The sequence below is a fragment of the Benincasa hispida genome, chromosome 12, assembly GCF_009727055.1.
Source record: "Benincasa hispida cultivar B227 chromosome 12, ASM972705v1, whole genome shotgun sequence".
Lineage (NCBI taxonomy): Eukaryota > Viridiplantae > Streptophyta > Magnoliopsida > Cucurbitales > Cucurbitaceae > Benincasa > Benincasa hispida.
The window spans coordinates 48,589,050-48,612,778 of NC_052360.1; the positions used below are offsets into that span (position 1 = coordinate 48,589,050).

A 23,729-nucleotide genomic window follows, 5' to 3' on the forward strand; every position below is an offset into this window, starting at 1 on the left:
ATATACATAGATCGATTAATTGGGGTAGATCAAATATGTTTATAAATTATAATGGTCAAATTGTTACCTAATAACATCCAAACACTTATTTTGATGAGCTCTTTCATTGTAAGGATTGAACCACAAATCAAATAGAGTTAGTACATGTTAATTACTACTAAACTATACTAATAAGCAAGGAACTAAGTTGCTGAAGAAAAGAATACAAAATTTTGGCAACTTTTTAAAAATTTGGAGGAGCTGGCCTTCTCTCTTGATATGACCTAATACTAGATTCACTAAGGTCTTGTTTGATAACTAGTTCGTTTTTTATTTTTGGTTTTTAAAAATCAAGTTTATTTTCTCCTCATTTCTTATAATGATTTGTATATTTTTTAAATACGATGGTTGAATTCTTAGCAAAATTCTAAAAACAAAAACAAGTTTTTAGAAGCTATTTTTTTTTAGTTTTTAAAATTTGGCTTGGTTTTTTAAATCATTGATAAAAAGTAGATAACAAATGAAGGAATTTGGAGGTAAAAATAATGTCTAGGCTTAATTTTCAAAAACAAAAATAGAAAAACTAAAGGGTATCAATGAGGACCTAGATTATTTTGTATGTACTTCATCTCATATAAATATATACACCACATTTAACATTCTTCTAAAGGTACAATTCCTCAATTCATTTCTCTCTTCAAGGTACATTACAAGCTTCATTTTTCCATGTTTCAAATCATAATTGGTATCTCGTAAAATATTGATTTGATAAAAGGCTAAGAAGGAATGAATTTGATCTATGATGACCACCTAGGCAGGATTTAATATCCTGAATTTTCTTGACCCCAAATGTTGTGGGATCAAGTAGATTGTCCCATGCGTGTAAATAGGTTGTCGAAATGCGTGTAAATTGATCTAAACACTCATGGATATAAAAAAATCATAATGGGTAACTTTTATTTATTTATTTTTTTTCTGAGAGTTATTCAATCTTCAACAAAAATATATAAAATTATCTCGTTAATTTGAACAATACTCAAACTAGTTGACACATTACTAATACTAACTTGTATAAACAAAATCAACTAACAAAATTAGCCTTGAAAATCATGCCACAAAAATGTAACATGATATCATTAAGAGAGAGAGGGAAAAAGAAGGGGGTAAGAGAGATCTTCCTAATATTTTGTAACCTAAAAAGTTTTATCAGAGATGAGTGAAGGGGGAGTAATGATGAAAGTAGAGACTGAAATAATGGGCCACCTGTGAGATACGCAGCTCCAAGACACATGCAACTTTCTCTCTCTCTCATGTGAGGTTTCAATTTGCATATCCTTGTGCCCTGCCCCTCCCTCTTCTCTCCTTGCTTTTTTCCATCTACTTGAGATTTGCAGTTAGCAGTCATCACACCATGAAAGCAACCCACAAGGTCAGACAGAGTAAGAGAGAAAGAAATATGAATACAAAACCCCAAAAAAAAGACACCATTCTGGGCCACCTATTTCACAGGACAAAATTTTGCAGTTTACAGTTATGTACAGTCTAAACAGTGACTTGTCAAATTTACACAAACCTGATTTCATTTTTCAACCTACCAACCTGGCCTTCCTCTGGCTAACGGCGTCTCTTTTTGTTTTGATCGGGTCCTTAAACTATTATGAACACGACAGCTCATGAACTCAAAGCTATTATATAATATATATCATAAACCACAAGGGATGTTTAAAAAAAAGAGTTAATAATAGACTTTCTCTAATACAATAGATCTTCTGACCGAGTTAAGTAAATTCCCAAGCTAGTTTAGATAGAAAGTACTTTCCTCTTTGACTCATCTTACTGTAAACTTACTATTTCAGCATTGCTGAGGAGAAAAGCAAATAAAGGTAGGTCAGAAATTCACTAATGCTGGGAGTGAAAAAAGCTACTTAGTCAAGCATTTAATGACACCGCCATGAATGCTCGGTTTGAATTCAGCATTATAATCTTTGGGCTAAAGACTTCTAAACCCAAGAAATAAACACAACCACCCCCCCAACGGAAACGGAAGATTCTTCAGTTTCACCCAAATACTAATTTAGTAACAGTTCCATCCACCCACATCTAAAAGAACAGCCAAAATCAGAGAGAGATTATCCACCGGTCAAGTCTTTTGTGGCTTTTGCTTTGTGAAAAGCATCTTTTCTTGGTGATATATTTTATTCTTAAGCTGGCCCTGATTGATTGAGATGTTAATCCTTGTCTCCCAATCTTTCTATCCTTCTCCTAATGAATTCGGCCTGTCTGTCACCACCACCACCAACCAAGCAGCAAATCACATTTAACAAGTGCCACCATACACACTAAATAAACTAATGGTGGACATAAGATTCCCCTCATTGATCATCATAAAGCTTTTCCACTACCACCCACCACAAGGAACAAAACCACCAACCATCTATCTCAACCAAATAATACTTATCTCGTCATTCAACACAACACAGGCAGGCAACAAATGGTTTATACATTACAGTGCTTAATTAGCAGCAATATATAGAAAACACAAATAACAGTAGGGGATGCAGAGAGACACAAAGGGTTAGTTTTTATTGCACAGGTTGTTGATTTGAAGTTCCATCAGTACAAGTATAGACAAAGAAGAGGAGTGGAGAGTACATTACTACAAAGTGGGGAAGAGAAGAAAAATATCCTAAGTAAATTATCTGTACCACAGTTTCCTAGTTGCCTGAACTAACTACTAACCCTACATCTAAACTGCAGACCCTCTTTCCTTCCCCTAACTTTGATGGGTATTTAGTGTGTAAATCATAACCTCTGTTATGTTACAGAACATTAGTCTACACTTCTTTTTAGCATTTTTTTTTTCTCTGGGTTTTGAGAGGTCTTACTACTCCTTTACAAGTTAAGGATGATGGAAAAAAGGAAATACCACCATCACCCTTTTAAGGTTAGACTAATTCATTCCTGCTACTTTTGAAAACCTAAGCCCGAAATCTGTTGAAAATAAGCAGGAAAGAAGTCCTGATGGAACGACACGCTATAATCTTCTATGGTTGCAACTTCTCCCATTCGTAGCGGCCTGGAAGCGGCGTATCTTTCACAGGATCAAAGTTGTACCTGCATTCATCATACCATTGAGACTGTTAAGTACGAACAATACCAGGTCCTTTTACAGCTACGGAAGAAATGTACATGTTAACATACTTCTGAATGAAGTTTCGCTGCTGCTTTTCTTCAGCAAGAGCAAAAAACTCATCCATTTCACGAGCTGTAGGTATGTGTCGATTAGATGAGCAAGGGTTTCTATGGTTAGTTTCGATCGCACTGGTTGTCGGCCTGGTAGTAGAACTGGGTGTTCTGATGATATCAGGATTCCTTATCAAACTGGAGGGAGTAGATTCCCTAGTACTCCTGGTACAATCAAAAGCATCATCCGTTAGATATAGCAAACTGATAAAGAGTGACAAACAATGTAGTAACTGTATGACATTTGATTAATCAGCAGAAACCGAACGGTGTTATTGGCAGAAATACAAATGTTTAGAAACACCAAATTTCTTTCAAATGGATATACCAAAGTAACATTTCAGTAACTGGATGCCCTCTTAACCTTCATTCAACATTTGAATAACAAAATTGCCATTCAAGAAAGTTTTCATTTTCAATAATCATGGTAACAGAAAACCTGTGTCGAGCAAAAAAATCAGAAGGATGGTCAATCCATGCGAAGGATATCACATGAAGAATATCAGAAATATCTAAAAGTAAAACTAGCGACTGTGCCTCCACTTCCAACTAGGGAAAAAGAAGATGGGGGGAAAAAACAAGAAGGAACAAAATGTTAAGCAAGAGAAAGCAAAAGAGACCGAACGTTTAAAGAGACAAATAATATTAATTTCAAACCCAGCAAAAAAGAAAAAAGAAAATTCTTTTCAAAATCCTTCTCCAGAACAAGACAAACAGGAAAAACTCACGAGCAAATACGTCTACAAGCCTTTTCCTTCAAGTGGAATAAATGGGTGAAAAAGCAGAGTACACAAAATAACATATACATGACATACAAACAAGAAAATGATAACCTTGAATGACCATTTCAACTGCAAAAATATGTGGGGAAGAGAATCCCAGGGCAATGTTCTAAAGAAAAGTTGAAAAAAAATATTGAAGAAAAAACCACTAAAAAGTCATCTGCATAGTAAAATAGCTCCATAAAAGATTATGGCGGAAAGATTATCTAAAGCCTTTGCTCTGTAGAATCCTAAAACACGAGAATCTGAAAGCTTAATTTCAAGCTTGATTCCAAAATACAAAGTTCATGTAAAGTAAAAGGGTGAAGAAACAGGGCAATAGCCAGAAAGTTCAGCACCAGAAGAAGAACAACAAATTGAAGCTTAATATTTCCCCTCTGTAATATTTAGAGAACCCAACAAAAGAACAAAACAAATTTCCAACTTCACACAGCCATAGCCAACCAAATCATGGAAACGAAAATTTCAGACAAAAACTTCTTGCATGTTTTTCACCAGACACCGCTAGCTCTAGAAATGCACAATTTCAGTCTCCACAATTTCCAAAATCTTATGTATAAAAATCATATGAAGGATTACAAAATTCAGCCAACGGTAAATAAATATAAACAAAAAAATTGAGAAAAAAAATAAAACAGAAGAAATCCCACCTCTCTCTACTCTCAAAATCCAAAATATTTTCCCCAAACGATGCCTCTTCAATGACCAAATCAATATTCTCATTTTTACTTTCACTCGCATGAATTTCGTCAAATTTCCCAACGGATTTCTCCGCCGCCTCCTCCGCCGTGTGATCCCCCTCTTCATTTACACGGCCAAGCGAGAGCGACCTTTCCGGCATGGCCGACCTCAAACTAGAACAGACCCTAGGACTAGGGTTTCTCGTGCAACCCTCTTTAGGGCTTTGCTTCTGCCTCTTCGGTTCATGGGCGGAAAATACAACCGGTGGCTTCTCAAGCCTACGGCTCCTAAGCTGAAGATAAGAACCAGAAGGAACCGGAGACGCCGGAGACGGCGAGGGCGTGGGAGATTGCTGGAGGCGACGTAACGCCAGAGTCTTAGCCCTAGTCAAAACCCCAAGAGAAGACTGGGAAAGCTCCATGACTGCAACTTCACCTATTGACTTGGTTTTCCTCATGTACTTCCCCATTAATTCCACCTAACACAAGCTCACATGGAAACAGAGAAAATAGATAGAGATTGAAGGAAATGGCCCCAAACCAGAAAGGATTTGAACCCAAGATGGGAAAATGGAGGAAGAAGAAGAAGATGAAGAATCAGAACGGGAGAGAAAGGGGGTTTGTTGAAATTGTTGTTGGTTCTGGTTGATGGGGTTTTAGAGAGAGAAAGACGAAGAGGAGAGAGAGAGAGAGAGAGAGAAGAGAAAGAGAGGAAGGGGAAGAAAGGTTTATGTAATGTTAAAAAGATGGCGCCTGGTTGAAGAAGGAAAAAGGTAGGGTTGGAGGATTCCAGGTCCACCGTATTTCCATTTTCTCTTTATCCACTCCTTTTTCTCCTCCAATATATCGTCATATTTTCATGAGTTTTTCAAAAAAAAAAATTTAAGTATAATAATTACTTAGTTACAAAATCCAACACCTCACTCAATTACGGTTAAGCTAAGTTTATCTTTTTTTAGGTTAAAATTTCGTTTTAGATCATGTATTGTTCAATGTCCAATTTTAGTTTATGTGCTTTTAACAAATCTTCAATTTAGTACCTCAAAGTTATATTTTATTAAAATTGGTTAAATGATAATAATTTTTATGCAATATAATACAATATGTGAATATATTTACAAAATTTATAGTAATAATATTAATAGATAATAAAAAAAATTAAAAACCAACAATAAACTAGTAGTAGGGATTTTTTTTATTGAAAGTATGAGGATTACAATTAGATATTTTAAAGTGCAGAGACCGAAATATGAAGGATTTTTTTTTAACATGAACATACCTCAATTAATATAAAGTTTGTATCCTCAATTTGGAGGATTTTTTGTATTGCATGCTAAAGTGCTCAAATTAGATTTGTCAAAGCTTCTCCAAATAAGTTGTTTTTATCATCTATCACCAAATCTTTTCTCGAGGTTTTTGTACGGATGACCCAATATAAGAGAAAAAATGAGTTTTCTCTTGCTTTTTGAAAATGAAGTTTTTTTTAATCATTTTCTAACATTAAATTTATAGAATTACCAAAATAAAACTCTCGCGCATGCATAATGGGTTTTCTCTCACTCATTCTCTCATTCTCTCTCACAGATCACTTTCCTCTCTTCCACAGTCTCGCTCTCCTCTCTCTTATTGTCTAGCTCTCTCGTTCTCTCACATTCTTCCTCTGCAACACAAATTGATTGAGGGAGAGGATGATCGGAGCTGTTCTTGTAGACCCTCGAAGCTGGTGCATAGTTTTGATTGAAGTTGGTCGAGCCAGAGAAGTCATGGTTGCTGCCCGAGAAGAAAAAGAAGAAAAAAAAGGAGAAAAAAAAGAAGGAAAATATCGAATGAAGGAGAAGAGAAATAATAAATAAAGGTAATTTTGTAAAATTACTTTATTATGATGTAAGTAAAATGGCAAAATTCTTAAGTTTTAAAAAGTGGGACAAAAATTATTTTGGGCCCTGAAAATGGGTCAGTCAATCAATTATCTCCTGTTATATTTATTTTTATTAATAAATTAAAAACACATAGATAAATATATTATTCCATGTTACAAATATTGTATTAGATTTTCACTATATATCAACATTTTTATGGGTTCAACATCAAAGTGAAGGGTAGATCAATATTTTCATTATAGCGTACAAAAATTAATCAAGCACGAAAAAGATCGTATCAATTATCATTGAGCTTAGCTCACTTTCACAAAAAGCATAGAATATTTATTTATTAATAGAAATATTTTTTTATTTTATAATTTTTTTAGAAATGTCCATCGAGGTCCATATTTTATCAATATTTCTATCAACCGTTTCTTAAAATTGAGATCTCATCATTTCTATTGACATTGACATTGGAAACCTTAATTATAAACTCTTAACGTTTAAAATAGGCGTAACATAATATATTATAAAATGTACAAAATATTGTAATATAATAATTAAAAAATATACTATATCGAATTAATAAATTTTTCAATTATATATTGGAGATTCAAAGAAATTATTTATATGTTAATTATTGTTTATGAATATATTACTAACCACTTCTCACATTTGCGATAATTTATGATAGACCAAACATGTATGTGCAATGAAAATATAGATGAGAATGATCTTAGTGTAAGCATATACTGATAAATTTCTTTGAGAGCTCTAAGTAGTTAATATCCATATTTATATATTTAGTTGGATCTTAGATTAATTTCATGCAATTTCTTTATCTTATTGTGTCCACTATTTCTAAAGCTATGTGTCAATCTTATTTCTAGGCTCTAGTCCCATATTTCTTTATGAAATCATTTTTTATCTTAAGTTTTTAACCTTCTTAGCATTAAGACTCTACTAGCATGTTAAATTAAGTGATCAGTTTAATATACCAAGATAAAAATAAAACTCAACAAAGAAAATGCAAAGGTGGCGACAACATGATGCATTGGCATAAACTCACGCCACAAGGTCTTAGGGTATCCATATGATTGAATCCCTTAGAAACTTAGCCCATAATTAGATAAGAAGTAATAAACTTCATTAAATCTAATGCCATGATTTACAATGTGGAAAATGATGAAATAATGGGAAAATGGAAATCGTTACAAGAAATAAGAGATACAATAACTAACGAAGAATGCTATAAAAAACTTTTTATAGCATTTTTTGAAAATCCTGACAGCCTATGTTATTAAAAGTCTAGGATTTTCATGGTTTATTTTATGGTTTATTTTCGTGGGTTTTCTTCAAATGAGTGGTGGATGATGATCAAAGAGCCTTCCAATCTTTTTATAGGCCAATGTGATCGAAAGATGACCGAAAATAATGTTTTAAATGTTTACTAGACATTTTCAGCTTTGAATAACAACTTGGACTGAGAAAATAGCAACCATGAACAACTGAGCATGAATTTGAAAAATTAGGGTTTTTGATACAAGCGCATCAAGACGGATTTCTACAAAACAGTTAATAACATCACTAAAAGCTTATAAAACCAATCCAAAATAGTAAAAACTCATTTTAGATCGTTCAACAACATGTTATTGCTCATTTTCCCCAATTTAGTTTATCTCGGAATTAAAATATTACATAAAGTCTATTTTTACTAGAAAAATCTAATAACATAGATGGTAAAAACATGAACATTTTGATATCTATCAACCTCCTATCAAACATAATATTAGAAAACACTAAATTAAAATATAGATTACAATTCTATATTTCATTGAGTGTATTGTTTTCTCTATCCTTTTATTTTATTTTTTTCTTGTTTGTTTGTTTTTGATTGCTAAAAATACGTTAAATCTTGTGGATAATGTACATGTAGATGAGTATATTTATAAAAATTTCTAATACTACCAGAGCATAAACCATTTTTATACAACTTTTATTGATTATATCAACATCATAAAAGTAACATACCATTTAATGACGTTCCACTCCTCACAAACATAAAGTTTCAAAATAGAATATAGAATCGGAAACGAATATTTGATAATAAGTCCACAAAAATATAGGCAACTCTATGCCAAGTAACATATGGCAAAATTCTAGTGGCTCCCTTGGAAGTACAACCTCGTGGTCCCAAAACATTATTATACATTTTAAATATCTGTAATTTTTTATATCAATAAATGTTGGATAAATATACTTATTAAATTAAATTTAATTTTTTTTTATAAATTCCACATCATCATCCATTTGGATCGAGATCTAATATGAGAGTCTAATTCAGCTATTGGAAGCAACTATTGTTAGATGTTCGAATTTTCATCTCTTTATATTGTTAAACTAAAAAAAATATATACAAAAATTATTTAGGAGAAACTTCCACTTAATAAACCTAAAAAAAAAAAAAAAAAACCTGATGATGCCGACACTCCCCTACGATCTAACAATATCATTCTCGCTTGTTTCGAACTGTTTCTAAAAGTGAAGACTATCTTCACGAATCAACATAGGTTCTTTCAGCATGCTTTGTCTTCACTCACATATTTCTTCGAAATTTCCCATGAGGTCACCCAATATATAACTGCTTCAAGATAAACACGCGTAATTTTGGAGTTCTCATGATTGAGACATCGAAAAGAAAGATTAACTTCGTTGGTATAGTATGAACTTTTAATTCCTTTAAGCCTTTTCCTTAACTATACTTTCATATATTTAAGATCCCTCTCAGTCGGATGTGATCTCTATTCATTCACGTACTTCTCCTGAACTCGAATGTAACACAAGTTTGTTAACTAAAACTACATCAAGTATCAATTTAAACATATCTTAATGAATTGCTTCATTTCAAAAATATATCACAGTGAATAAGATACATACTACCTTCTTTTTTTAGTATAACAGAAAATTGGGGGATTCGAACCACATACTTCTTGATCACTAACACATATTGTATGTCAAATGAACTATGCCCGCTTTGACATATATTTTTTTTAATGTTGAAGGGTTTGATCACCTAACAAAAACTATAAACTGTTTTAGCTATACAAAAAAGGTATAGTTAAAGTATAAACATTGAATTCTTAGTTTTTTTTTCCTATGTCCTCAACTTTCAAAGTTTATTATAAGATCTTGATGTTATCTGATGTTAAAGATTATGTAGCTAGTTAATATCGTATAGGTTGAAGTGTTTGACGACATAAACATATTAAATTGACACAAAATTAATAACTTACAACTGAACAAAAGTCTTTTTAAATTATAAATCTTTAGAAAATGAGTTTGAAAGCTTAAGTATACAAATTTTGTGAAGTAATAGATTAAATTGTCAGGACGTATTATAATACGAAACTCATAATTTACTTAGACAAACAAAAGCCTAAATACATATTTTAGTCAGTATGCTTATGTTGTTTTTCTAATCTAGTCCTATTGTTTATAAAAAGTTCCAAATTAGTCTCTTAACATTTAACATTTCTCTTTCCAACACTCATTGTTTGTGAATGTTACAGTTAGTTGATCATAAAACTGACCAACATATTTATTTGAGAAATTAGAAACTTTTCTACTTGAAATGAGATTTTCCCAACTCTTAAATTTTTGTAATTTATGAAATATTATGCATCATTCAATTTTAATATTCTCCAATAGAAGACAAAATAAAAAAAAAAAATTAAAAATAACGAATATAACTCAACTAATATATTAATATGTATAAATGATAATGAGATTTATAGTTGGAATCGTAATCCCTTACTTTATATTCTACTAAAAGAAAATCTAAATATAATAAAAATGGTAGTAATAATGATATATATAAAAATTTTACTGGCAGAAAATGATCAATATAAAAATGAGAGAAAGAGAGAGAGCAAAATCTCGTGAGAAAATGAGATATTGAAGAGAGAGAAAGAGAGTTGAAAAATGGGAACAAGTCATTGGATTCCCTTTGGGAGTGGCTAGGTGGAAAGTGCAATTTTTTATTTCTCTACTCCTCCAATTTTTTCTTCCTTTTTTAATTTTTTCTTCCTTGGACGCCAAGCTTGAAAATCACCCACTCTCATCTCTCCGAAACTGCAGTCCACGCGCCTCTTTGTTAAGAAATAAATAATAATAATAATAAAAGAATTCCTTATTTGTACGAAACGACGTGTCGGCCTACTATTTAAAGACGTCATGGTTTGTGATACTTAAACTGATTCTTTTGGCAGTTGATCGAATGGGAAAGTCATTTAATTTTCTGGTAGCAACCTTACGTCCCCTAAATTTACGCTTTCCATTTCTTTTTTCCATTTTTCTTTCCTTCTTTATTTTATTTTAATCCTTCTTTATTTATTTATTTATTTTTGCATGTAATATTAGATAATATACATGCTACGAAAACAAGTTTACTAATAGACATTAAGCTTTTTCCTTTTTTTAAAAAACAATAGAATAAAGTTTTTTTTTTAAAACTTTTGAAATTTTTAATTTTGAGAATTAGCTTTTAAAAAAAATTGAAGTATTTGTCAATTATTTAAAATAGATTTTAAAATATTTTCAAGTATATTTTGAATTTTTTTTTATCAAAAGAGATTAAATAAAAATGATTTTTCATAAAAACATTTTTTTCCTCTAATCAATCCAAACAAAGTCTTACTTTGAAAAGTTATTTAGTCATAAACGTCATCGTGTAAAATGTAAATCGTAAAATTCATATTAATAAATTGTGGGACTCAAAGTGGGTTTACGAATTTCTTAAATTAAATACGGAGTGGAGTTGATAACGTTATTTTTGTTTATGTTATTATGTGTATGTTGTTTCTTTAGGGAGATTTTAAGCTATTGAAGCTCATTCAATAACATGTCTGTTTATGTATATTTGTTTCTTGTTGTCAATTTTTTTTCTTGAAACAAAATCATTTTGTCCCAATTTAGTAAGTATTTGATTTTTTTTTTACGTTTTGAATATTAAGCTTATTTATGGGATGTATGCTCTAAAGTCTCGTATTTTATAAGCTATTTGAAATAATGGTTGAACATTTTATATATGCAATTATTCATTAAGGAAAAATCAAAGATTACTTCATGAGACCTAAACTGTATGTAATGAACATACATGTGGATCATATTCAGTAATAACCTAAAAGGTCTATAGTATATAGATAAGGTTGGGTGCCTTATTTTGATAGCACTATGGATATGATTAATCACTTTGTAAATATTACAATATTGTTGTAAAGTGTTACAAATGATATGATCTAAATCGCTCATGTGGAGACATGCGAGTGGAGGTATTCTATACAAAGAGTTTGTATAAGACTGGACCGCTAAATATTTAATCTATCTTTGTAACACCATTGACTAAAAAGATTAATATTTCATAGGATAACCATGCAACTTGATCTCACTCTTGAGTGAGTTATGGACTCTTGTCTATGATGGTAGTCTTTGATTTATATGGGTGATAGTGACCCCAGTCACCGACTCAATAAGCCTACCATTTGAGGATTTGTCCAAGTAGGGAATTGGGAACATAACTACACAAGATGGAATCACTCCTTCTTGTCTTTAGTCTAAGTATAGGAGTAGTTACTTTAAGTGCTGATTCCGGGTCTTGAACAAATGGTACCTACCCTCTCACTGGCCTGAGAGGGACTTGGTTTATGGTAGGACCATAAACAGATTGTTCATTAGAGAGATCAACGGTACTTAAGAAGTAAGAGTTAATTACAGGGGTAAAATGGTAATTTGACCCAACTGTAATTACGAACTACTCGTGAAGGATTGACTTACTGTAATGGTTAAATCCATGGATGCAGAAATATTTTACAGTACAAAGAGTGTAGCTGTAGGTTTTAGTGGAGTGACCCACAGTTAATGAATGTTGATTAACGTAATTAGAGAGTTTAATTAGTTAATCTCGGATCATTGGAGCTTCCTATAGATTCATTAGGTCCCCCTTCTAGCTCACAACGGGTAAACAAGGACCAATAATTTTGAAAGAATTTAAACTGTTCAAATTATTTAAAGGAATAATATTAATTGTATATGATCAAATGATATAATGTATATAGATGTATTATAATATAAAGTTTATTTTGAATGAGATTCAAAATTAGACTATATATAATAAAAAGGAGATTTAATATATTTGAATATAATTCAAATATTAAATTAATATGAATAAGATTTATATTAAAACTATATGTTAAAATTTAATATGAATCAATACGAATGTGATTCATATTAAATTATAGGTTAAGAGAGAGATAAATATTAGAATAAGATTCAAAATATTTAATTAAATATTAGATACTTAATTTAGTAAATTATTTATTTATTTAATTGATTTAGTTAATATTTTAATTAAATTAAAGAGGGAATAAAGTGGTGGTTATTTCCATCCCACTTCATGTTGAAAAACAAGGATGGAAAGTTTTCTTTTATTTTTTCCCTATAGATAGATATAGAATTGTTATGCACTTTCCCTCCCTTTTTTCAATCTCTCCCAATCTTGATTTTACTAAGAAATAGTTTCTCTGGAAAAGCTATCCTACACATACAAAATTCCCTTCTCTTTCAAAAGCCAGTTTCCACAAATCGGTCATTATCAAGAGAATAACAGGAAAAATCCTATGGTGACGTTACCATTTTGTTCATGGGAAATTCATTGTTGTGGAGTTCTGTTCGAGAGGAAGAAGATGGTTGTTGTGGACAATAAGAAAAAGGGTTCTCCAAAGGTCAGTATTTTTTTCTTCCCTGAGTTTTAATGTTTAACTTGTAGAAATGCATAATGTATGTACTGTTTCTCCTTTTCTGTATTGTAAATTTAAAACAAAATCCAAACAAAGCGATCACTCGCTTCCACAGTGGAGTTAGATCATTTCAATTTCATCTCACTTTCTTACCATAGATTTCATCTATCTTAAGTAAAAGAGTTGAATTCTACACAAAAATTACATAAAACAAAAACAAATTCTTAAAAAACTATTTTCTAGTTTTTAAAAATTGGCTTGGTTTTTTAAAACATTATTAGAAAGTAAATAATAAAACAAGAAATTTAGAGATGTAATTAGTGTTTATAGACTTAATTTTTAAAAATTAAAAAAAAAACTTCTATTGGTAACAATTTGGTTTTTGGTTTTTGAAAATTAAGCTTATTTCCTTTAAGGGTCTGTTTGATAACATTCCCGCTTGTTGTTTCTGTTTCTCATTTTTCAAAAACAGACTTGTTTGATAATCGTTCTCCTTTCTTGTTTCTAAAATTTGAGAAATATTTCTAAAAAATGAGCAAATTTTGAGAAACTATCTTGTTTCGTTTCTAGTTTATCTATTTCTAATCCTAGATAATTAATAGGGTATTTGTACTAGATAGAACAATAAGAAAAAAAAATATAAAAATATAGCACCTCTTTAAAATATTTACAAATATGAAAGTGTTGATCAATCAACTTTTGATTTTTTTTCTAATTTCCAACTTTGTTCTCCCTTGTTTTTTTGCCTGTAAGAGTTTCAAACCCAAGACTTGAAAGTGCCTAATTCATAAGTGACTTAACACCAACAAGCCAATCATCAAGTTTGATTACTATAACGAAACGTTAAATATAAATAACAAATGAAAGCAGATATGAAAGAAACTACTTTTTTTTAATAGGTAATATTATTATACAATAACAAGAGGGATTCTACAGCTTAGGATCAAGGCACCATAGCAAATAAAGCACCTACATAAACAGCGCACAGATGAAACAAGCAGAACCATAGTATAAAGACAACCTAAAAGGAAAAATAAACAAACCAGCTAGAAGAAAAAACCCCACAAGTCGGGGAACACAAAAACCAAAGTAACCAAGAGACAATTAAAGACAACAAAAACAAACAAGCTAGAGAAGGCCAAGAAGATCAATCTGCCAAGAATCAACACGCGCACGAACCATAGAGACAATAAGCTGAAATAAGGTAGACGCCATTCTCGGACGCCCTCCATGCAACCGATGATTCCTCTTTTGCCAAATATAGTAAATTGATGCACACCAGAAGACTCAAAATAATTTACTTCGCACATCCTTACCAGACCCCACTCGACACACCTAACACAACTCCAAATCCCACCCAACAAACCGATGAGACAAACCCAACAGATGCACCATACCATCCCAATCTCACTCCCAAACACACAGTAAAAAAATCAAATGATTCAGAGACTCTACCCCACCTACACAAAGCAAACAAACATCATCCACCGACTGATCCCGTCTCCTCAACTAATCCCGAGTACCAAATCTATCTTTCACTGCCAGCCAGGCACAAAATGAATACCTCGGGATATTACTCCCAAACCAAACCAGACGAGCCTAAGATACCTTAGGATACCTAGGACGCAAACTCTCTCACGCACTAGCAACAGTAAAATGACCATTACCACTCGGAACCCAAACCCAACTGTCCTCCACATTCACCCTCGGCACCACACCCTGAACCAAACTCCACAATTCAAGAAGTTTCCACGAAATCGAAGGCTAATACCAATAGCCATCAACATATAAGAAGTCTGACAGTCTAGCCTTACGATGGTTGGTAGCATCATAAATCACATGCTCCCTATAATTCTCCAAGATTGACCCCACAGGCAGACACAAATCCCACCAAACAAAACATTTCCTCCCATTACCAATTAGCAACCTAACCAATGACTTAAGCCTATCCCGACAGCGTTAAATCGCCCTTAAACACCACGACCGCCCCATCTCCGCACGAACTGCCAATAACGACCACTCCCTAAGCACATAGAAACTACTTTTCTTAGTCCACAAGTTTGCACCATTTTTAGAAAAATTTATTAAAAGTTTGAAATAAGAAACGGTAATAGTTATTAAACAAGTTTATTTATCAAAAAATGAGAAATGAGAACGTTATCAAATAAGCCAATAGTTTTTTTCTTCTTTTTATAGGACTTTAAGAGTATGAAATCTATCCATGATAACATGTTATCAGTGATACTATGATATTATGCTATCAATGAAAACTTTTATGCACAATCAAACAATCTCGAGGAATCATTTCATCTTAAATACGATATTACATAATACATAAATACTATTAATGATATCCTTTATATTGATAGCAATAGAAAGATATCACTGACATTAACTATCAATGATATCATTTATGACTAACAATGTAGAAGGATACCATTCTATACCTATATGCATCAATAATGACATACAAACACACTACATGTATCAATAAATTAATCAAAAGACCCGATTACTTACAAACAAGTATAACATGATATCAAATTCAAACAACAAAAAGCATCAAAACATTACCATTGATAGAAACATATTAACAATAGCCACTATTTAGCTATCATTGATAGAAACATATCAGTGATAGCAACTAATAGCCAATTTTTCAAATTGAAAGCTATAACTAATATCAACATCACTAAAATAACAGCTACCAATGATAACAACTGATAGCACATTTCTCGAATTGAAAGTTATCACTAATAATAGCTATCAGTTGCTATCACTAATAGCTGCTATTAGTGATATTTATCGATAGCAGTTATTAGTCATAGCAACTGAACATTTCTTAAATTGAAAGTTATCGCTGATAGCAGTATCACTGATTGCAGTTATCAGCGATAGCAATTAATAGCACACTTCTCAAATTGAAAGCTATTACGAATAGCAACTATTAATGATATTCACTAATAATAGCTATCAGTGATAGCAACTGATAGTATACTTTTCAAATTGAAAAGCTACCACTGATAGCAGCTATTATTAGTGATAAAAGCTATTACTGATAGCCATTAATAGCACATTTCTCAAATTAAAAGCTATCAATGATAAAAGCTATTAGTGTTAGCTTTCAATTTGAGAAATTCGGGAAGCAGTGTGCAAAATGGTGGTGGACGTGGTTTTTTTTATCTTTTACCATTTTTCATTCTATATATGTAATTATTTTGTTCTTGTACTACATATTATATTATTTTGGGCTTGAATTTCATTTATGCAACTAGCCTTAATTTAATAATACCTTCTGGTTTGTTGGTCAGGGGTGATTCGGCCTTATAGGACATGGCTTCAAACCCTATTGAAGGCATTTGTTTGTTTGTTTTTTTTGTTTTTTTTTTAATTGTCTTTCTTGTATTGCTTAATTTTATTTATTTATATATTATTTTAATTTTTAATTCTAAAAAAAATCTCTTTATATATTATTTTAATTTTTTAATATGTAATTTTTTAATTTTTAATTTTAAATATTGCAATATGTATGTTTATATATATATTTTTTATTTTAATTTTTATTGCATTTAAAACTAGTTACAATTTTACCACATACAAACCTTTTCTAGAACATTCATTTTGCTTCACTTTAATATTTTTTTATCACATACTCGATCAAATATTATCAAAAAATACCTCCTTACCCACTCAATACACAAAAACTATACTAATAGCATGTTGCACAATTCATAATTACATTAGATTCAATGATTGCCAAGATAATATATTCAACTACTTTAGCATTGAATCAATGATCATTGAAAACACATAGAGTATATGCTATACAATTTTCAGAGTTGTATAATTGAGTTAGATGTGAGTCAAAATAATTTAAGACATTGCTATTGTTTTTAATTGAAATATTTATAAATGGCTCGAGTGAAAGTTAATATTGTCGATCAAATTTGGGCAATATTTGAAGTATAGTTGCAAATTTGTTATTGTTTTTAATTGCGATTGAGACTTATATGTATTCAATGATATAAACTTCTGATAATTTCTTTTACGATATTTAATGTATGACATATCTTTTTTATATTATATTATTAAAAAAAAGAAATAAACAAGAAATAGTTATCAAACATGTTTTTGTTTTTTGTTTTCAAGAAACAGGAACAAGAATAGTTATCAAACATATTTCCGTTTCTTATTCTTAAAAAACATAAGAAAAGAAACAAGAAACAAAAAACAAGAAATAAGAAACAAAAATAGAAAATGCGAACATTATCAAATGATTAATTTTTTTTATGATAGTTTGCACATTTTTGATGTAAAATAGTTGAATTCTTAGCCAATTTCTAAAAACAAAAACAAGTTTTTCAAAAGCCACTTTTTTAGTTTTCAAAATTCGACCTGAGTTTTGAAAATATTGGTAAAAGGTAAATAATAAATCAAGAAATTTTGAAGTGAAAAGAGTATTAAATACTGAATAGTGAGGAGATTAACTCACTATTTAATCATCTTATCATCAAACTTTTTTTTTGGTTGGAAAGAATTGTATCACCTAACTTTTAATGTGTACACAAATGTTGGTTTTGTTGTTATATTTAGAGACTTAAAGTTGTTGATCTTCAGGCAGTCCCTCAAATTGGAAGTCATTAACTGAACTTTGTCTTATGTTTTTGACAAGCTTTCTATATGATGCCTTAGATGGGTTCGAATTAAATTCTATGTCCTTTTATAAGCCTAACCCAATTCCCATATTTGCCCACCTTATTCCTTATCAGGTTCACTTTGGAAGAGGGGAAAATTGTAACCAAAATTATGAAACTTTGCTGTCTTCTACTCCCTACAAAGGAAATAAATGATTGGGAATTAGGGTTTGAATAGTAATTCAATTTTAAAGCAAATATTGCAACTCTTTAGAGCTCTTGTCCAACCAAAGAGCTAGCTAACGTTCAAAGTTGAAAATAAAATGTAAACCACAAATATAGACACACCTTAACCATTTTTTTTCTTCTTTTTGAAAAACCCTAACTTTAATTTCATCTAAACTTGTATAATTAAAAAATGTTGTCGCACAATTTGGACAGAAAATTTTCGTCTGACATGCACATGTCTCAACAATGAATTTGCTGATTTTGTGAAAAAAGATGACTTATAAAAAAAAAAAAAAAAAAAAAATTCCACATCGATATAGTACTTGTCGCACATGCTCCAATATCTAAGTTAGTCAATAGAGTGAGATGTAAGAGGTAAGAGATAAGGTGCAACAAGCTAAGGTTGAATATGAGGAAAAAGGTTACCTTCAAGATGTCAAAATAACATATCAAAGCTGACTTTGAGTTTCCAATTTTCCTCCTATATTAGGTTTGAATAATCGAATTAAGCTAAACAAGAGATTCTAAAACTATGTGCTGAAAGGTACTCAAAAAGTGCTTTTTTTGGCGTAGATTTTTGTTAGTTTTTTTAATTGTTAAATGTGTTCTTCGATGTGCTTTTATATTAATATCTAGAAATCGAGCATTTGAGTGAAATTAGAAGAAATTTGGAGATTAGTTGAAGAAAATCGCCTTAGAAAGGGCACTATGGTCCCAAGTCATGAAAAGAGGCTAAAAGAAGCTAAAAAGGGCGTGCAAGTGGCACCTCATTGCTAGGCTCGGTACTGGAAAACCTTAGCTGCAAAACTAGACAATGTCACAACATCACAAGATTTTCACGGGGAGCGCGTGCCAACGTTGCAATGCGCTAAGGTGTTTTTGGGCCATCACCACAACGCCATTGTCTTTTTTAGCTTATGAAATCCTTTCATTTCATTTGGTTAGGGTTATGAGTCTTGGGCTCTTTGAGACAGAGAGAGAGGTTAGAATAGAATTCAGAGGGTCTTTGGAACTAAAGACGATCGAATAGCAATTAAGGGACAATTCTACCTCAGAGACGGAGTTGGATTGCAAGATAGTGATTTCTCTACTTTTCTTATCTTTTAATTTTCTTCTATATTTTTGGTACTCTGATATGGTTCTGTCTAGGGAACCCATGTTAAGTTGATTTATTGTTGTTCTAAGGTTTGATGTAGCTATGGATTATTTCTAAACTCTATCGTGGATCTTGAATTTTAATTTGCAATGATACTTTTTCACATGATTATTCTTAATTCTTTTGGTTGCTTGGTCTTCAATTAATTAATTTCATTGTTTATCATCTCGCTCTAAAGAAATATATCTGTAGTACGAAGAGTGCAACTATCAGTTTTTAGTGGAGTGATCGACAGTTAATAGATGTTGGATAATTTAATTAAATAAGTTTAATTAATTATCCAGTATCATTGAAACTTCAATCTATAGGTCCATAAGGTCAACTTGAGATTATTGAGAATTAAATTAAGAGACAATTGCAACTTTAAAAAAAATAAATTGAAAATTGGGCGCGTGTCCCTAGGTTTTGCTTTTTGCAAACATGTCAGAAAACTTCCGTCTGAAAATTTGATTGCTATCTGATTTCTATGTGATCGTTATGTGATTGCTACCTGATTTCTATGTGATTGCTATGTGATTGCCACACCTGCAATTATAAAAAAAATTGAAGTCATGGCTTTGGTTTCTTAAAATGTATTTGCCATACAATGAAATTTCCCTTAAATTAATTTTAGATTAATTTGAATTGGATTAATTTGAATTGTTCAAATTAATTAAGGGATTAATTATATATGATATAATTAGTTTAAATTAACTATATATGATATAATTAATGTAATGTATGTGATACATTATAATATAAAGTTTATTGAAAGGATATAAATATTTGAATATGATCAAATATTAATTATATGAATTGGATTCATATAAATGTATTTAATATAAGTTTAATATATTATTAAGAGTATTACAAATTATAGATTATATTATATTTGATATAATATAAACCATATGTTATGTGTTATATTTGATATAACACACAACATATTTTATTATTTAAATTAAAATTTGATTTAATATCAAATTTTAATTTAAATAATAAATAATGTTATGTGTTATTAAAAATAATTTCCCTCCTCTAATTTCTCTCCAGAATCGTGGGATGAGGTAGAGGGAGTTATGCAATTTTCTTCTTCCTTCTCCCTGGTGGTTCATGTAGACACTCTCAATGTGTATGTGAAGGTCTCTGCCAAAAATCCTATCTAGAATTCTTCTCCCTCACTTTTACCAAAGTCAAGAGCAAAGTCCATAACTCTTGCTCTTATTCTCACTATCAGGAGAACACAGAGGACTCTCTTTTGGTGCTGTCCAAATTGTTAGTTGTTGTTTTTGTTCGTGATCAAAAGAAGTGTTCCTAACCTTTTGGAGAGGAGATTGTGAAGGTTTTGGTTCTTCAAGGGTAAGTATGATCCAAACCCTAACTCACCTTCTCTGTTTAATCTCTAAAAGCACGCTGTAAAATTCTGTAAAATGAATATTAATATTCTAGGTATTTTTAATTTTGTGAAATCTAAAACTTGGGAACGATCCCCACTTCCGCTATGGATTTCATAGTCCTTCAATGGATATCAGAGCGGCGTTTTTGGTCCAAATTTTATTTTTTTAGAATTAAAATTCAGTTTATGGTGGGTTGCATTCTATAGTTTTGTTCATGATGATGAATGAATGAATGAATGGTTTGCAATTTATGGATGTTTTCGAGATTGGTCGATAGCTTTACTGCTTTTCTTTACAAATTTGGTTTGTAAGAGCTCGGTGTTTTGGGCATAACTATTCCAATCGAGTCTGTAATTCATTGTCCCGTGTCATTCGTGTCTTTCCCTGCAAATTTCTGGAGAAAACGAGGCTCAAATCGGAGCAAAAACGACGAAGTTCGCAACTCTACAACAACGTTATTGAAGGAAATCAAACACGGGGATTTTCATGAGCAGTGAAATAGATCATTCCAAATTACAATCATGTATAAACATTACAATTATAGTCGTGAACAGAGACATATGGTTATGCAATCAATATAGAAATTACAACATGAAACAACAAGAAATTAAGGAGAAATTTCTACGAACATTTGTAGAATCGTCTCCACACTCCTTGCTCATGAACACTCGAACATAGAAACCTCGAACACTTGAACAACACGACTGTTACACAGTACGAACACCGCACACTCGTCCTCAACAATCGCCTAGATCACGAACACCCCAACAACACGAACAACCTCCACAGAACCTCGACGGCGTCGAGTTGAGTATGACACCACTAAGAAGGGTACCTTGGTATTCTCGGTGTGAGAATCCAGAGGGTGGACTCTGTGTGGACTTGGATTAAGGCAGACGAAAGAGGATTTAACAATCGTGTACACGATTAGGCAAGTGGGAAAAGGCTGAACTATCGTATGCCAAATCGTTTAGCAAAAGCTAAGCAATCGTCTAGCAAAAGCTAAGTGATCATTTAGCTCATCGTTTAACTGCGTATCTGTCACCTACAAATACTACACGATCGTTTACTTTTTGTCAAGCTTTCGTTTAGTAAATTCGTATTTACTTGACAAGATCCGTGAGATTCTTTTTCCGAGAGAGAAAAACTCAAATCAATTTTTTTTTGACAAAAACTTAATAAAATTAGGAAAACAATTTTCCTTTTATCTCATGGTGACCATGAACCACCAATAACCTCCCACTCAATTGTTTATTATAGAAAAAAATTTAATTATCCAATAATTAATATTATTATAAATATAAATGATAACCAACTTATCATACTATATTTATAACCTACAGTTTTAATATTTCATCTCATGAAACATATAAACCATAGTTCTTTTTCTATTCCATGGTACTTAATGTAAATCTCATTTATAACAATTCTCCATAGATGTATCTCATACATCATACCGATCATATCATATATAATCGAATTACCTCTTGTCAATTTGAACATTTCAAATCAACACCAAGAACTAATCCTCAACTGAATCCATTGAGCTACCAAAGAACCTTATGGACCTGTAGCTGAAGCCTCAATTGTACGTGAATAACTGACTAAACTCTTTAGTCACGGGGTCCACCATCCGTTAACTGCTAGACACTCCATTAAAGACCAACAACTGAACTCTCCTTACCACAGATATTATTATGTGTCCATCTTAACCAATTCGATAGTATGATAACCTTTCACAGATTGCTCCTAAGTACAGTTGGGCCAATAACCGTTATGCCCCTGTAGTTACATCTAACTTCTTAAGTACCATTGATCCCTCTAATGAATATAAGTCATAGTCCTACTATGACTGAGTCATCTCTCTCCAAGAGAAGTTGTGGCCACTATGTTCAAGCCCCAGAATCAGCCCTTAAGGGAGCAATCTCTCTACTTATCCCTACTTCGGGAAAGGAGTGAATTCCATCTTGTGGATTGAGTTCCCAACTCCCAGATCAGACAAGTCCCCAAAAAGCTAAGCGTGTTGAGTTGGCAATCTGGCCACTCTCACCCATACTAATCAAAGGATCGCCCTCAAAGGCAGGAGTTCCCAAAACACTCAGGATTGAGGTCGTGTCACCTATGGTCGTTTAGGTGAGACGTAAGTCTCCAGTATCAACAGCGTTATATATAGAGTCTAGTCATCTCGTGGTCTAGGTCTTATACAAACTCTTTGTATATGACACCCCCACTCGCACGTCTCCACATGAATGGTCAGGATCAACCATATGTAGTAGTTTACAACACTTACACACCTCTACAAAGCAGACCGTATCCGTAGTGTCACCAGGATCAGGTACCCCACCTTAATCCTTATACTACAGACCTATTTAGGTTATCACTTAAGGCATGATCCACTAGTATATCACGTATACATGCTTAAGTTCACATAAGATAACCAATGAGCTTTGTTTATTGGATATGAGTAAATGCCATAATTAAATAACAATTATTTTATTCATCAAACAATGTGTATCTTTACAAAACAACGAGACTCCGGGAGAATTAGGACACCAATCCCAACAGTTATAACGTTGTGCCCTAGCGTTGCAATGCATCAAAGAGGCGAACAAATTTTTTTCCATAACGGGTCACAATATTGCAATGCTCCGAGATAAAAAGAATGACGCAGTTTGTCCCCGGTTCGGTTCGTGGTTCGGTTGGTTTACGTCCGATTTGCTTGGTTCAAGCAGTTCGCGGCTCGACTCCAGTTTTTTTTTGTCCAGTTCAAGCAGCTCTCTTGTTGTCAGTTAGTTTTTAATTAATTAAATTAATATAAAGATTATATTATATTAATTAATTGATAGTCCAATCCCAATCCAATTATTGCTCTTCAAATTATGCATTTGATGTATAGTTTAATTTTATTATTTTATATGTCATAATGTATGTCATATAGAAAAATCCCACCATAGGTTATGCATTAATCATGCATCATGAATATTATAAATGTTAT

At 31.8% G+C, this 23,729-nt stretch overlaps 1 protein-coding gene across 1 annotated transcript; it reads right to left on the minus strand.

Annotated features, from left to right (window-relative positions):
• Window positions 1–2,535: 2,535 nt before the first annotated feature.
• LOC120067966 (cyclin-dependent kinase inhibitor 5-like) lies at window positions 2,536–5,416 on the minus strand. The gene is made up of 3 exons (XM_039019624.1): window positions 4,655–5,416; window positions 3,181–3,387; window positions 2,536–3,093 (listed from the first exon to the last, which is right to left on the minus strand). Exons 1-3 carry the CDS (start codon window positions 5,152–5,154, stop codon window positions 3,024–3,026), a joined length of 777 nt encoding a protein of 258 aa, XP_038875552.1. The 5' UTR covers window positions 5,155–5,416; the 3' UTR covers window positions 2,536–3,023.
• Window positions 5,417–23,729: the final 18,313 nt, after the last annotated feature.